Source organism: Chironomus tepperi, unplaced genomic scaffold (genome assembly GCF_022539635.2).
Source record: "Chironomus tepperi strain 1889 unplaced genomic scaffold, CSIRO-AGI_Ctep_v1 contig_74, whole genome shotgun sequence".
In the NCBI taxonomy this organism is placed as follows: domain Eukaryota; kingdom Metazoa; phylum Arthropoda; class Insecta; order Diptera; family Chironomidae; genus Chironomus; species Chironomus tepperi.
The window spans coordinates 1,793,103-1,810,583 of record NW_027226196.1 but is presented as its reverse complement, the minus strand read 5'-3'; the positions used below and the strand labels follow the sequence as shown (position 1 = coordinate 1,810,583).

General features: G+C 30.6%; 3 protein-coding genes across 3 annotated transcripts; 1 reads left to right on the top strand and 2 right to left on the bottom strand.

The window, feature by feature from the left end:
• Positions 1 to 466: 466 nt before the first annotated feature.
• LOC139085568 (uncharacterized) lies at positions 467 to 2,565 on the bottom strand. The gene is made up of 3 exons (XM_070633651.1): positions 2,217 to 2,565; positions 870 to 1,019; positions 467 to 790 (listed from the first exon to the last, which is right to left on the bottom strand). Exons 1-3 carry the CDS (start codon positions 2,353 to 2,355, stop codon positions 756 to 758), a joined length of 324 nt encoding a protein of 107 aa, XP_070489752.1. The 5' UTR covers positions 2,356 to 2,565; the 3' UTR covers positions 467 to 755.
• A 2,639-nt stretch (positions 2,566 to 5,204) lies between these two features.
• Positions 5,205 to 17,429, top strand: LOC139101107 (COMM domain-containing protein 4). The gene is made up of 2 exons (XM_070653983.1): positions 5,205 to 5,350; positions 16,813 to 17,429. Exons 1-2 carry the CDS (start codon positions 5,348 to 5,350, stop codon positions 17,389 to 17,391), a joined length of 582 nt encoding a protein of 193 aa, XP_070510084.1. The 5' UTR covers positions 5,205 to 5,347; the 3' UTR covers positions 17,392 to 17,429.
• On the bottom strand, positions 5,342 to 12,326 carry LOC139101105 (leucokinins-like). Its single transcript, XM_070653982.1, has 4 exons — positions 12,068 to 12,326; positions 6,338 to 6,670; positions 6,075 to 6,284; positions 5,342 to 5,564 (listed from the first exon to the last, which is right to left on the bottom strand). Exons 2-4 carry the CDS (start codon positions 6,651 to 6,653, stop codon positions 5,467 to 5,469), a joined length of 624 nt encoding a protein of 207 aa, XP_070510083.1. The 5' UTR covers positions 6,654 to 6,670; positions 12,068 to 12,326; the 3' UTR covers positions 5,342 to 5,466.
• Positions 17,430 to 17,481: the final 52 nt, after the last annotated feature.

The window sequence follows — 17,481 nt, the reverse complement described above, 5'->3', positions numbered from 1 at the left end:
AGTGGACAACTTGTCATAATGTCTAGTTCAGGATTGTGCAACCTGTGTCCGGTGGCACACTTTTTGTTAAAAAATAACTTGGAATCGTATGGCGTGAGTGGTTTCGGTCGTAATTTAAGACCAAGGTGTATCGTCAACATAGGAACTTGACATAATGTTAAATTGTCCACATGCGTGAAAATTGATTTTTGTCTTGTTGCAGAGACGTACCCAGATGATCAAGGTGGTCCACCTACTTTCCTTGAGTCTGAAATTAGCTCAAATTTTCGATATATTGCTATTAAATTAAAAATGTTAATGAGAATAATTCAGCCAATTACGTAACGCTCTTGGTGAGGGAGGGAGGCTATTGCGAGCAGAAAGAGATAAATAGTCAATCCGATACACGTGACGTTACGCAATGAGTGAACGACCCCTTAAGAAAATTACTTTTCAATAAATGCGCTTTTCTAAATTCAACCATGACTTTCTTACTTGTTTCTTTATTATTTGCAATCTTACTTATTTAATATTTTTCTTAGAAAAATATCAGAAGAATGTGTGAGATAAAATTATTATTAATTTGCCGCTGACATTAATTAATTGTCAGTCATTTTAATGAAATTAATAATCTTATTTTCATTTTTTTTTCGCAAATGTTTCATGACTTGTAACACATAATATTTAAGAATTGGCACGATCTAAATAAATAAAAAAAAAAAAACTTTTTTAAAAAAATAAAATGTAAACATTTTGTTGCTTTGAAAAGGCTGAGCTCATAGCTGATGACATGGTAAGTATTGTGGCTCGACTAAAATGAATGAAAAAAGAAAAAAAGGAAAAAAAAGTCACAAAACAAATTAATTAACCATGAAATTATTCATATTTACGTTCAAAACAGCACTCAACACCTTTATGCTGATTATTTGGACACAGTCCATTTGCCGAGACTAAACTTCTGCATTTGTCTTTTTCCACGCACATCCCACCGACATTCGAACAACGATGTTCTCGTGGATAGATTACAACACCATCAATCACTGTGTAAATAATATGCGAGAAAAAAAAATAACATAAATTGAGATTGATAAAAGTTGACGGAAAATATTTTTCTTCATTTATCATTTCATCATAATCATTGGATGTCAGTGTTGTTTAACTTGGTATGAGGTCATTTGATTATTGGGGAAATAATTATTAAACAACCCCTAAATAAGCCAGATCTGATCATAAAACAGACTATAATATTTTGTTAAGACAAAGACAAAAGTGCTGGGAATTAGAAACTGGCGGAGTTATCTAAAGACAGATCCAGCTTTCGACGAGCCCCCGAGCGCCTTCGCCAAGGAAGTAGTAAGTAAGACAAAGACAGAATCTGTGCTAGTTAATGTATATTTAGGTATATTATTGACTAATATTGTCAATTAGACTAACATAACGCTTAGAATTCAGAATCTGCATTGATCAGATGACGTGTAGATTACCCAAAATGTATTAATCGTTCAAAAATCCGAACCCAGGCCAACATGACTATAACTATATTACGAATTCAGATCAAACCCGGCATCATACCATAGTCATGCGAGGCTGATGTCTTAATTTGGAACTTTTAACTGTCTTTTGATGCTCGGGTTTGGAATTTACTTTAGTCACATCTACTCTTAGTGGTATAGATCAGGGAATATTGGAATATAAAACTCTGAACAGACCCCGAGCAGTGCAACTTTTTTGATTGGCCGCTTCGTCGCCTTATTAAATGCAATACGTGAAGGTGCACTAATGGAACACGGCATTGAAAATCTGACAAAACCGACAAATCGACTTGACTCTGCCTTAAGGTCGGATTTCATTGAATCTGGCCTTGATCCAAAGTCATGCTTCCTTGGAGAAGGGTTTTGCCATGTCTGTGCAAAGTCAATTCCTAAATCAACTCCAAAATTATTGGACATTTGTCCCTGCTTTTAATAAGGCTTCAGATTCTTGTTAAAATTCAGATTCCATCAATACTGAACATAAACTACTTTACATAAACAGATTTCGCTTCATACAACATTTACCCACCCCCCAAACAAGAACCACATAAACAACACTGATTTAAACCAATAAAAATCGGAAAGCTTTGGCGTCAAAACAGCAATTCAAAGAGACAAGAATTTTCCTGTATCATCCATGAAGCTTTATGATATTCGTTATCACACAACAACCAAACAAACACACAAAAAAGTAGTCATGCTTACATCCATTCTGCTCTTGTGCCCCTTCTGGACAAACGACAATATCATATTTTTCATTGGAATCAATTGGATTTCCATTAACCAAGAGAATAAATGCGAAAAAGGTCGCTACAACCATCAAATTTAATGACATTGTCGACATGATTTACACCACTTTTATGTGTTTTTTTTTTATTTTTTATTTTGATTCTCTTTTCACTATTTGTTTCTGTTCCTGAAGCTATTGTCCTTTTCTATTTCCTTTACTTTTATTGCTTTTGTCTTTAAATCTATGAAATTTCACTTTTTTTTCTTTAATTTATTATTTAAAAATATTTAAAATTAACTGATTGAATTATTCTGAGCAACTAAAGTTGTTTGCACAGCTTCTGTCCAATTTATATAGGACACTTGAATGAAAAAAAAAATATAAAAAAAATGCTCTGCATAAATGAAAAAAAAGGCGTTTACTTTTCTTCTAAAATAAATATTCCGAATGATTCTAGAATGAATCATGTCTTCTTAGTCTTCATATTTTCATTTCTCATAGCATTATGTCGCACTTAAATGAGATGAAATAAATTTGGCAAATTTCTAATCGAATTCCTTGGAAAAAATTGTCTATTTTTAAGAAAAAAAAAAAACATTTGATATTTTAATTTTTCTGTAGCATCTCCTTCATGTGTTTCGTGTATATACAAAATAAATATTTTGTATCACATTTTTATATATTTTTTTCCGAGCTGTACATAAATTTATTTAATGAGTTAATTTGTCGATTTTTAGTGATGAAAATAAATTAATTAATTTTATATTTATTACAGAAAAATGACGAGATGTGTGTGGGGTTCCTAATGAGATGTAAAATACTTTTGGGACCGTTCACACAGTTCGTTACAAAATAACGAAATTGTTTTGACAAATTAACAAAAGAATTCTAGAAATTTCTATCGCTCAAATCAGATTTTTCACCCCTTTTCCAACTTCCAGATGTAAATTATCAGGTTTATTATATGGCTTCTCCTGACTTACCCTCCCTGGCACCCCCTTGTAACGCAATAAGAGAACTACCCCTTTGTTCATTTTAATTTTACAGTTTTACTTGATTAGAAAACAACCAATTTGACTTTTAATGGGCAATTAAGTCAAATAAATGGGATTTTTTAATTGAATGTGACTTTTTGAATAACTTTACACACGTAAACTCATAGTCACACCTATATAGTTACGTTGATAACTAAACAATGCATTTGCTTGGCATTTGTTGATCTTTTATGATTACGGATACATTTACAGATGTTGACTTGTGATTTGATTTTATTTCACATTAGAAGTAGGCTAAGATCTAACTCAAAACTGCGGCAACTACTTGTCAAACTATGACAAGAGTCAGTATTGATCGACAGTATTTTATTTTATGAATGAAACTTTTAATTCTATATTCTCTCGTGGAAATAACACCACTGTGCTTACAAATATGATTGTCAATCTATTGCCCAACCACTCAGCCACACAGGATTTATTCGCAAACTGACAGATTTGTCAACATATGGCTCAATAAACAGGAGTCTATTCTCTTTTAAGACCACAGCATCACATTTTCAGTCCCTAATTCGAGTGATGTCAACCTCACAGACAATGAAGCCTTTTTCCGATATTTGAAAAACTTGTTGGATTTTTTGGCACAATTAAGAAAGAATTTCACGCATTCCTCTTGTTTCCTGCAATACGACGTAGAAATGGCAAAAACCCGACTCCAGGATGACGTGACTCTAGCCTGGAATCAAATTTCACAGAACAGGTCTTAAGGCCAGATTCACCATGGCCTGAAATTAGATTTTCAGCTTTTTTATGTCGTGTGACTTCCGGGCTTCATAATTTCAAATGAGCGATGTTTTATTAGACTAATTTGTCGAACAATGTCTTATTCTAAGGACGACAAAATGGATCTAAATGACAATCGTCGTCTGCAGAGCTAAACGTTCAACTAGTTAGAAAAAATATTTTTAAATCGAACCTGGAATTAACTTCTGAATTTATCAAACAGAATTGAATCAATATCAGTCCCAAGAATCGCACAAGCAATTAAATACTATTCAATTTATGAACACATCCCACATTTGCCATTCATAACTCGGGCTCGTCTCTATGAAGGCCACTACTTACATACGATTTATTTCGAGACGTAAATGTATCAATTTATTTTTGGAAAGAATATTATTTTTGCATTTTTCTGAATTATATCATAACGTCTGTACATATTTGGGCCAACAAATAAATTTTTTTTCTCAAGTGTTTATGATTTGTTTATACTTAATGTCAAGAAGGTCAAGTTTAAACGTCTGTATCCGATTTCATGTCTTCATTCATAATTTATTTTTTGAAAAATATTTCATTTATTTTCTCACAGATTCACTAATTATAGACACTAGTCATACGAGTGAATAATTACTTACTATCATATTCGGTATCTTCACCAAATGGATTATAAATACACGACATGTGACAATTGTACACGAAACAAAACAAGAGTACGATGAATATGTAGATTAATTTCATACTTGCTGTGCGTCTAACAAAATTGTTATTTAATTGATGTTCACTGATCAAGTTATTTGCAATAACTAATTCAGCTATGCCAGATTTTACTAGATTTCTAGTCTCTAAAGATGCAAATATTAACTCATTTATTCTGTCATTATGAGATTGCATCATAAATTACATTTTTAGTATAAAATTCAATATATGCATTAACTCAATCAAGTGTAAAAGATTGAGCATGTATTACAACCTAGGCATTCATCATTTTTGTCAGCTACAGACAAAAACTTGTGTCAATAAACATAAAAAATGAATAATTATTTGTTTTTAAATCATTACCGTCTTGTTTAATGTGCTAAATTATCACGTGCATCGATCCTAGAGAAAAGAAAATCATTATTCTAAAAATAACTGAAAGATTTTGCATTTGAAATAAAAATAACGGCCACTAAAAATTTGAAAATAGTCGACAATCCCCTAGTAAACATTGATTCGGCTAGGGATCAAAACAATCATTTGTTTATTGAATATTTCTCAATGTTTAACAATTGATAAAATCTAAAAGTGTCAATAATCAATTAATTAAGAACAATAGAAAACATCAAGCATCCAGAATGGTGAGTTCAAATTAAAGTTTTATTTATATATTCAGAATTTTATTTCACAAGTTTTTAATTTCTTTGTAACATTTTATTAGTTTTTATTTTTGTGTTTTTGTTTTCAATTAAATCCCTTAAATTGAATGATCACTCTGTTCACTTCGTTTGCCACCCCATGGATAGAATGGAGTTCTAATGACAATTTTTGGGGCACCTCTGTTGCGTTTACCACCTGAAAAAAGAATTGTTTTTAATTGATAAATCAGTTTAAATATTTAGATTCAAATATGAGATCGGAAATGGTGTTTTAAATGAATAAATTTGAGCATAAGGGTTGTTGGATGTTGTGTCTTGGTCTAGTGCAATGATATGAGCAGTGCAATGAGCTCTACATAAAGAATGGAAGTTTAAGTGGACATTATGTCAAGCTCCCGAATAACCCCCGGTAGCTCAGTAGATAAGAGCACTTGACATGTAATTAAGAGGTGTTGTGGGTTCGAATCCCACTCGGATCGTGTTGTGAGCAGAGCCTATAGTCAACTCAAAATTGATTTGCAGATGAGTCCGAACTTATACCAAATCCGAGTCGACTTCAAGCTCTGGTTGCCTCTAGAACTAAGAAAGCTCGATTCGTAGGTGAGATTTCCATCCATTTCGAATCCTACCACCATCATATTCACAAACATCCATTACATGCCAGAATTTCTAAAACATAAGAAACTAATCAAGAATCTCAATTTACCCCACGAATGGAACCTGATTTTCTGCATTTGACTTTTATCTCGCTTTTGGGTCTGCTTTAAAAGAACATTACGGGTTTCACTGTTGTAGCAGTCGTCAAGATGATTTTCCAATGTTGCAAATATTTGTGTCTTCATGATTGGGTCCGAAATTTCCCGGAAGAATTGTTTATATAGATTAACACCGAGATCATTGTTATTTAATGCATGACCTGTGGGTGGAAACAAATTTAGTTTCAGTCAATTCCAAAATAAATCCACTTACTTTCAACAGTTTTATCATCAACTTCATTTGGTGCACTTAAGGCTTCAATGAATCCACAAACATCATTCGATGCTTTAATTCCACTCACAATGACGCGTCTATAATTCTCTAAGAGCATCCCCATATCACCCACTTCCTTCATAAGTGCTTCTATTGTTTCCTGTTGTTTCTGTAGTCGATCTTCATCATTCGACGACGATGCAGACTGCTCAACCATTTCCTTCGATTCTAACTCTTGAGCATTACACATAGCAATAATTGATAATGACAAACATAAAAGTATCATATTTCCTAATCGTTTGAACATTTTTGACATTCCGTTTTTTGTGTTATCTGTAAAAAGCAAAAAATTCCTGTTTACTTTACGCCAAAATATGATATTAATTACAAGCTATAAATAATTAATTGATGAGTTAGTTCTAATTATAATCCTAACATTGAACAAATTTTTTTTCGGGTTATCACTTTCTAATTGAAAGCGTGGGCTTTACGTTAAGCTGATAAAAAATCGCTCCAATCAATCACATGAGCCTGCACACAAATTTATGGACGAGAGACGAGAAAAAAAAATCACATGTTGATGATATGTACATTATGCCAGCTGTAGATGTGATGATGCGTTAATTATTCATTTAAAAAAAAATTTCCATCCCTGCTACACCTCATATATTATCGCCATGGCAACGACCTATGTAATGAAGAACTTTAATGACTTGAAATCATTATTTTATCTGATTTAATGGTCAGGAAAAAAATTTATTGTGAAGAGAATTCTCGTAAGGGACATGCCACATTTGTTATGTTTAGTGAAAAAATGACAAGTCTCTAAAGTACCATTGACTTGTTGACATTACTTGAATTAAGGTGTTTTGTGTTAGAATTGATGTTAAATTATTGTATTCGTAGGAAGTCCTGGGAGGTGTTATTCCAGACAGGTCTGAAATTTGAGTTTGAAGTGGACAAACATAAAATGTTGATTTAGTAAAGCTGATCACAAATTAAGGATCGTTCACTTGTTACATGTGAGTTACGTTAGAGAAAAATTAAGTTTTTCCGAAAATTAACATTTGATTGTCGAAGAAATCGAACATTTTGAACTCAACTTATTTTAAAATAAAAATTTACGTTGCGAAGAATAGTATAATTAACGTTCAAACAAATTTTGAATTTTAGCGACAAAAATATTTTTTTTTGAAAAAAATTAACAGTCGTTTTTGAGAAAACCACACTCTGTTTAAAACAACCAACTCCTAAACGTAAAAGTAAACAGTCTCTTAGAATACTTCATAATTTTAAGGTTCAATCTTACTTTTTTGAAGATATTCACCAAAAAGACGGCGAAAAATGGTCGAAAATCGTGACTTAAGACATTCTCTTGGTAGTACGCCTAGACTTAAAACGGACATGACATAAGATTCATGGCATTTTTCAGTGTACCGCGGCCCAAATATTGCTCATCACTGCTCTAGTCTATGTCTAAATTCGTCAAAATCCGTACTAAGGCCAGAATCAAGTGCTTGCCAGGACAACTAGTAAGGTAGATCAAACATATCAAATCAGTAACTAGTCAAACGAAATTTGAACTGTTCAGATTAAATCTTTAACAATTTACGAGGAATTCTATTTAAAATTATTACATAACACATCAGATATGACAGACATCAACCTTAAATAACATTTAAATCTACGTATAATCCATTTAAAAATTGAGATCAATTGAATCAATTCCAAAAATCGATGCGAATATACAGGAATATATTTTTATCTCTTCCCAATTTTTGTGTATTTTTGATATACACAGAATATTCTTTTATAGTTGGACGAAAAACTTTAAAATTTGCAAATTGCATTACATTCAAATTTCAGTAAATTTTACGCTTTTATATTAACTAGAAATCTATGAAAACCCACGCATTGCCTTTAATTTAAGATCAAATAGCTTTAAAATCAACGCTTTTCATGAATTTTAAAACAAACAAATCAAAACCATGAAACACCCACGAATCCAAATCAATTGCGGTCATTATGTGTTATTCATCCATCGAAGTGTACTTAACAAAGCATCAAATTGGCCACTTTTTTCTATGTAATATTATTTATAGTGGTTTAAGCTTCATTGTTACTCTTATCGATTTGTCAATTCAAAACATCTTCTTCCTTATTCTCAGAAAATGGATTAATGAGCTAAGCCAAAACATTTATAATCACATTATCTGTTCGACACACTCTACATCATGCATCAGGTGGTTGTAATTGCCATAAATTAATTTTCATCGTTTATTTTAGTATCGCTTTTTTTATGCCAACTCATTCAGTCATCGGTCATTAATTAACTTTGATATTTCAATACATCGGGATTCTTTCCTTTTCATATAGCAAACAAACATCATTTTTTTTAATACATAAACATTATTGAGACAATGTAGTGAGGCACATTAATTCCCATATGTCGTAAATTTTAATAGAAAACATAGCGCCAGTCATGGACGTTTAGATATTTAAATGATGATAATTTAGCGAATATAATCCACAAAAAAAAGAGAAGAGAAAATTTATGAATATTCTGTTTAAGCTCAGTTTAATGATTTCAATAAAAGCTTGAATATAATTTATAGATCAATCAAACTTTTCTAATCTAATTCAATGTTTATCTCGTAATTGTATCAACTTTGTTCCGTCATGTGTTATTTATAAACATTGATAAAAGTGTATAAATTATCACTATTACTAGGCTGTGTTGATTTTCTTCTTCTTCTTAAGGGTCATCACTCAAACAAATGATTTCCAATGAACTTGATAATGAATTGACTAATATTAATTTATCCTGAGGATTGCTGGGTATTATGAGAAATGAAGGATCAACAACAATACAATATAACGTTGATTTGAGATTTGAATAATATTTATTGTACATAGTTGAAAACCCCTTTTTCATACAAAAGTTCAGTCTGTTTTTAAACTCCAAAGAATAAACATCATTGTGAATAAATAAAATTCTCAAGAAGTTCTTAATGTATTTACACCCAACCACAATTATAAAACCATTATAGTAAAATGAGATTGCACCTACTTAATGAGTCAATCATCAGCACCCACGAAAATGTTAATGAACTTAAAAATGTAAAAAGAATAAATTATCGTACAGTAACCAAGAAAATTGCTAGTATTCCTTTTATAATAAGAAATAACCCATTAATTAGTAGTAATGATAAGCTCATTTAATTCATCAAAACTAATTTGGATAATTAAGAGATACACACAACATTTACACCATTTTCAATTAGATAAAGAGCTATTTAAAGTCAATTGAACTTGAATACTTAAACAATATGTAATTAGAACATTGAATTCAATGAAAGTTGTCATTCTGAGTTCAATTAAACAGCGTCTATTTAAAAGTCAAAGAAAATGAGAATTTTTTGTCATTATTTTCGAATTAGCATATTTTTTAGGATATATCTTGTTGAATCGTTTACGATATCCTGAATATCAATCTTGAAATATATTCATGAATTCTCAATATTTAAGAACAAGAAATCAAATTCAAATTTACTGTCCAATTTCACAAATGTGTCCACGTTTCTGTAACAGAACTGCATATCCAAACCTTAGTTTCATTAATTGTAATTGATATTTCTCTGTGCGCATTATTCACTTATTCATTAATTTTACTTATTCATCAAGTTGACATTAGTCTTGCAAATTAACGTAGGAATTATGTTGAAAAAAAAAGGTCAAGATTTGTTAATACATAATAAATTGTAGAATAGTTTGTCAAGAGCATTATAATTACATTTCTATTTTTGCGGATAATTTCCAGCACAAGACTCTTTGTACAATTGTCATCCGAATTATGTTAATTCTTTATTATTTATTCAGGGAGTTTCCGCGTGTAACAAAAGATTCTCATTTTTATGGACAAAAGTTTACTTAATATAGTTCCTTTTTGTCATTTTTTAAAATGAAGATATCTTCTCTCTTATTATTTAATTTTGTATCCTCCTCGTATGTCCATTACTTGGGTATTGTATCCAAGACCCGTGACGATTTCATATGGCCTTTATTCTTAGAATCTTTCATGATTTTCTTAAATTATTCAGAATTTGAAAACATTTTTCTTGTTCTCAAAAATGGTAAATATAGGACTTGGTATTTTCTAAAGTTTGAATTGTGGGCTTTTACAATAAAGTTCGTCCATATTTTAACAATTCTTTGTGCAATGTAATGCATTTTTGATAGATTATAGCAGTGTTGTCCAAAGTGTGTTCAGTGGTATTGTAGAGAGTTATCGAAATTTTTCGGAAATACCATGAACTGCATGCTTGTATGCCACCAAAGTGTCTGAGTGACACAAAAATATTCAGACAACACTAGATTATAGCATCCTAAATCAGATAATATGATAAATTTAATTTAAAAGATTGTTCTGAGTTTCTTATTTCAGTTGGCAAATCATAAAATGTGATTGATTAAGTGGGAATTTTGAAAAATCAATTCCTTTATATTCATTATTTATTTTAAATCATTTTTTTTTTTTGCTTAATTCTTAGATTCATTTTCTTGTCTTCTTGAGTCTAATGTCAAAGTTTATTGATCCATATCAGATCTGAGCGACACAAATGAATAAAGTCTATGTAGATTCCCATTGGTGGCCATATGGAGGTCACATGGTGACGGATTCCATTTGATGTTAATTAGGGTTCACCCAAAGCTGCAGACTTGCAGACTTTAATACACCCGAGCGGCACAAATGAAGAAAGTTCTACCACTGAGCTTTTAAAGCTCTGCTAAACTTCATTTATTAAGACCTATGAAAGTCAAACGGAGACGGCTTCCTTTTGGCGTTAATAAAGAGTTTTAGCAGAGCCTTTGTAGCTCTTTGTACGGAGCCTCTGCTATTTGTGTCACTCGGGGAAATGAAGAAGTATTTAAATTGAGGCTCACGACTTTTATATAAAACTCAATAAATAATATTGACAGCAATCTAAATAAATCGCTTAATTGCTGAGAAAATCAAATAAAGGATGTCGAATTTACGTCACCTCTTTAGAACTCTTGAGAAATTAAGAACTCTTTTGTTTTAAATCTTAAAAAAAAAATCTTCTTGAGTAAAAGTATCGGAAGAAAAAGCCTTAAACTTAATCAATTGAAATTAATTGTCACAAAAATAGATCAGAACTGAAAATTTTTAATCCAGCTTATTAACTCTAAAAATATGAATATCCAAGAACAATTCTCCTTGTGTTCTTCTTTTCACTAACCGTAAACTTTTCTAAACTTTTATTTTTTTAAATATTTGAACAACTTTTTCAATGGCTTTTCTCGGAAGTAATCATGAATCCTTTTTATCAATAAAACTTAACAAACACCCCAAACATTAACCGACAAAACTTTCGTCTAGCTGTTTGTTGTGGAATCCCAGAGCACAAAATCAATGGAAATTTTCCTTTGAATCACACTTGAAACTTGTGAAATTTGAAATGATAACACATTCACAATAGATAATTATGCTAAACTAATATCCAGTGAACGGAATGAACTCGGATTTTGGTTGGAATAGTCGACTTGAGTCAGATTTTGTATGGAAAAGTTGACTCCATACAAAATTCAAGTCGATTTCAAGTTCTGCTCATATTTTCCCAACATTTTGTTAAAGTCAAAGGACATCCAGTTGTGTAAATATTTTACAATTTATTATCCTCAATTTAATATTTGATGACATAAAAATACCTTTTCACTTTTTACAATCGCACGCTTCACTAAGTTTCCTTTTTATTTAACAACTTAATCTCCTAGTTCCAATAAACATCAAAAACATTTATTTTTGGACTCGAAAAACAAGAAATCAGATCCAAAAAAATGAAAAACGAAAGAAAATTCACTGAAAAAAAAAAATTATATTTTTTCCACGATTTTTTTCGCTGCTTTTCAGCTGTTGAAAGTTAATGTTTCTTTCGTTTCGTTGCTCTCGGTTGTGTACAGTCCGAATTTATCTGATATACTGATGAGCGCAACGATAATCTTCATTGCTTTTATACTCTCTCACTATTTTTTTTTTTTTCATATCCTCTAAAACAGATTAGAAGCAAGTGGTGTTTTCGCATGACAGTTAACACTTCTGTGCGTACAGTGATGTCATTTCTATAGGAATATAATTCTTCTTTCCTTTCTGCGTACAGTGAAAGAACTGTACTTTTACTGAGAATATACTTTGAATTGAATAGAACTTCTGAATAGTTTTACAGAAATTTTGATTAATTTAATTAATTGAACTTAAAGAGTGATATAAAGTGCGTTTTGGATGTGTTTAAAGGTGAAATGAATGTGGTAAACTCGATTTTCAATTGAAAAATCATCTCTCCTCAATTTAGAATGTGTGTTGGTTTCGAGCTCTGTATTGTGAAGCTTAACTTATAAACAGAAAGACTAAATCAATCAGATCTTACAAAATCGAACTAAATTTAAAAATAATTCAAATTCCATAAAGTATTAATAAATTACCTAAATTTAAAGCATATGAAAAAAAAAGCGCGTGGTTTCTTATCAGGAAAATTTGTATGAGACATCGCTGAAAGGCTCCGTACTCTAAATGAAAAATTACTCCCAAAAGGATTGCAACATTTATAATCCTAATTTATATGAACTGTATTACGTTAAAAGGTGCTTCTCAATCAAAACAAGGGTTAAATTAAAATATTTGTTGAATTTTAATAACCGCAGATTATTGTTAACCGCTAGTCTTCAGAGGCATAGCCGGAAATGATTTGAGAAGGAAAATTAGAGGTGATAAGAATTCTGTCGCAAAAAACTCTTATAAATTGAAGAATTCAATCACTTAAAAAAAGTGGAGTGACTCCGAAACCCTTTCAACGTCTGGTTCCGCCCCTGCGTAACCTTCGTAGCCCTTGCCCAACCCCTCGTCTCTGCGAATGTCTTCAAAACACAATTGAAGTTTCCTTAAGTTTTAGAATTTTTCCAATTTGTTACCTTTAAAGTTAAATTATTAGAAGATTCTAGCTCGAGCGGTACAAGGCGGCGAATCGCAATTTTCAAATCAAAATCAACCTTCACGGTGCCTTTTGAGCCATTTCGTGTCTTATCGTTACTCAGACAGTATATCAACATAAAATGACTATCTAAATGCCATTAAAACCCTTTAAAATCCCCTTCAACACATTCCCAAAGTGTCCAATCCACAATTTTCTTCCTCGAATATAAAGCACTAAGCAATAAGTTTACCAAAAAACTTTTACGCTACATCTTCATCAACCACCTTCATCTCATTAATTTTTATACACACCCTATCTACTTAACCTATAGAATACTCTTTGAAAGTATTGTGATATTTAGTAAGTTCTCACTCATTTTAATTGTACGGTAGCATCTTAATGAATAAGTAGTAATGCAGTGGAAATGGAAATTAAAACATATAGAAAGTGCTTTTCATTTTGGCATATAAAAGATATTAATATTTTATTAACATCGCGTATTCCTTTATACATTTTCTATCATAGTCAATGTTAATGTATTATGTGTGAGTTGTGCGAGTTGCACTAAGCATAAATATTATTTTTTTTTCTAGTCTATAGAACAAAAAGGTAAAAGCACATAATAGCTACGAATACAAATAAGATAGTTTAATTAAGTTTATTTCAATGACTTTGTTCAAGCTGTTTAAAGTGAAGGAATTGTGAGTTGATTGCGACATTTAACAGATAATTCCTTTAAACAGTAACTGGAATCTTGAAAGAATGTTGAGAATTTAAAATTTAATATTGACATTTACACATCTGGATGTGTAGATATGACAATTAGTGTCAAAAGCTGATTGATAATGCAAAATTTTGTCATTTTTGAGGAGGTGTAAAAGCCTAAAATTCAAAATATTTTCATTTTGTGTGCCTTATTATGCTGCAAAATCTTTATCATACATATTAGAATGTATACTTCATCCCACCATTCATCCTTTCCATTCATTTCATTAAACACTCAACTTACTATCCAATTCCTTGAACTAAATCAAGTCAACAAATTATTTAATTATTATCCTATATGGAAACTATTTCGTGTTACATTCATGTAACACAAATATAATTATTAATTACTTAAAGTAATCAAATAGATAAATCAGCAATCAAAGATAACAGCCTATAATTTAGAAATAAAAATAAATAGCCATACGTCATTATTAATGTTTCAATAAATATCGATAACCGCAATTGAACTCAAATCCCCCTATGTAGTTGACAATATGGCCAGGGTGGTGTAAATGGAATGGAAATATTGATTAAAATTACTTAAATTGTCCTAAATATTCTAGAATTTAAAAAAATTAACCTCAAATGTCTTGGTTGAGTTTTCAACACAAAATTCGAGTTTAATTCAAGTTCTGATCAAAGGAATCATATCAGAAGGCTGATCATGGAAACTCAGAACGATTTCAATTGATTTCAAGTCGGCTCAACTGAACAAGAGCCAAATTCACTTCACTTCACCAATTTCGACCTAACCTACTTGCACCCCTGGATCTCGTTATTCAACCCCCTCAAAAATTCCTCGAATACTCCACCCTGAACACAATATTTTGTTTATTGAATAGATATTCCCTTAATGCTTAATAAGCATATCCATAAGTCCATTAATCCATTGATATATCACCTCACAAACAAGAAAATCATAGACATAGCTTTAATTCAAAAATAAACAAATAATTATCTACAAATAACCCACAATACACAAATCCCAATCTAAGTAGTTCCACATAAAATAATAATATTTAATTGCCATCTCAAATGTAAATTTCAAATTTTAATTTAATTACTTTTGGAAGATTTTGCTTCTTAACACCTTTTTTTCTGTAAGATGAACATTTAGTTGCGATTCATACATTTAATGCTGTATGTGGTGTGAATCCTTAATGAGTAGTTATGAGGAATGAATTTCAAGCTATGACACAAGCACAGAACAACATCAGATTGAATTTTCGCTGTATTATAAAAGAAGCGTGAAATTTTCAATTACAATTTTCATGTGTAATTAATTGTAAGCAAGAAATAAAATCATCAATGTTTGATGAAGTGTGTAAAAATATTGTTAGCGTGCTGTATAAACATCATCATCGACACTAATCATAAAACTAAAATGATTATGGTGGCAACAATTCAAAAATGAATTTATGAATTGCATATTTTATGTCATCATGATAACATTAAAATTCAGTGAAGCATGCATCGAAAAATCTATGTTTTCGGGCGAGAATCTCATTAGGAATGAGCAACACAAAAAAAAAGACTGTTTCTATTTCAAGGAAATGAGATTAAAAAAAAAACGGGGAATGACGTAAAGATAGTTTGACTTTTTCCTTTTGATTACGTTTTGTGTCTCACAGTAAATTTAATTTCATCAAAACATTAATTGTTAGTCTTGTAGCGAAAAAACTTTTTTTATCATCCACATTGAAAGTGAGAATTTTCCTACATTTTTAATTGCCCTTTGGCAAATCAAAAAGTTTTTTATTATTTTTAATGTAATCATCATGACTGGAATACGAATTTTTAATGAATGTCAAAAAAAATTATTAAATTTGATAAGCTATTAAAAATATTCTACTGAATTATTCATTGAAAAGAAAGAGTATTCAGCTTCTAGTGATGATGGATAAAGTAGATTGTACGGAAATAAATACAGTGTGATTTAATTAATTCTTAGTCATTTGCATAACATAGTTATGGCTAAATGGGGTTTTAAATTTAGTGGAATTTTGACACTTTGAAATGATTGTAACTGTTGTTTTAATATAAAAATAGAAAAGACAAGAACTTTCTTTCAAGCTCAAAAGTTTTGCTATAAAAGCTCAAAAAGCTTAATAATGTTTACTATAAAAGCTCAAAAATTGTCAAAATTTTCGATAAAAAAAAATCAAGAACTGTTTGTTATAAAAGTTCAAAACTTGTTGCTATAAAAGCTCAAATTGACGGACATTTTGATTTAAATACTCAAAAACTAAGTCTATAGAAGAAAAATTTGCTGCTAATTATTCATAAAAATCCAAAGTCATTAAATATCATAACTCAAATTTGCTCAAAAGCGAAGATTTTATTGCTTTAAAGTTTGATAACCAAGAACTTTTTTGCCATAAAAGCTCCTAATCTAAGCATATTTTACTATAAAATTTGAAAATCAAAAATCAGTTAAATTTTCCTATAAAATTCAAAACTCTTAAGTCCGTTAAATTTCTCCAAAGTCATTATTTTTGCTGTCAAAAGCTTTTAATCTCAAAAAGTAAATTTATCTCTACTATAAACGCTTTCACCATATCTAAAACTCCAATATCTCTTATCGCTACTTTTGCAAACTCAATGAATTTATTTTTGTCGCCACTACCTATATATATAATTCCATTATTTATTTTTAACCACATCCAAAAACCATTAATTAAATTTTCATAAACAAAAAATAAACTTCTATTTTTACAGAAATTCAAATTTTGCGGAGATGGAGACTGCCCCGACTATATTTTGGCTATTATTCACTCAAATCTGTGTGGACTCAGTAGTATAAAGCTCAAATCGTTCTCATCACGAGTGGTTTTATTAATCATAAATGACACAACAGTAGATGAATCTGAATTTTCCAACCTTTTTGATGGATCTGTAAATGATTTTAAATCGGCTTTTGAATGTATTCGCTTCTTACTTCTATCAGCCGTACGATTTGGTGTAACAAAGGATGTATTTGCAGTCGAATTGCAGCAACTTGGTCTGCCTAGAGAGCATTCACTAGCATTGGGAAAAGTTTTTGATGAACATTTCGGAAGTATAGAAAGCTATTTAAGGAAGAATTCTCTATACATAAATAAATTACTCAGTGCAAATTTTGTTACATGTGATGACGGCATTGACTGTGTTACAATGAGATTCAAGCTATCAAATTGTATTGATGGCAGTTCGGAAACAGAGAAAACTATAAATATAAATAATACAGACATTCCAATTTTGTTAAGAGAGCTAAAAATCATAAAAGCTAAAATGGATGAATTTGATTATGGTCAATAAAAGCAATTAAAAAGATGATGAAATTATTTTAATCAAAATTTGTTGTTTATAATACTTTGTGGTTTGTTTTATGTATGCTGACTTAATGTA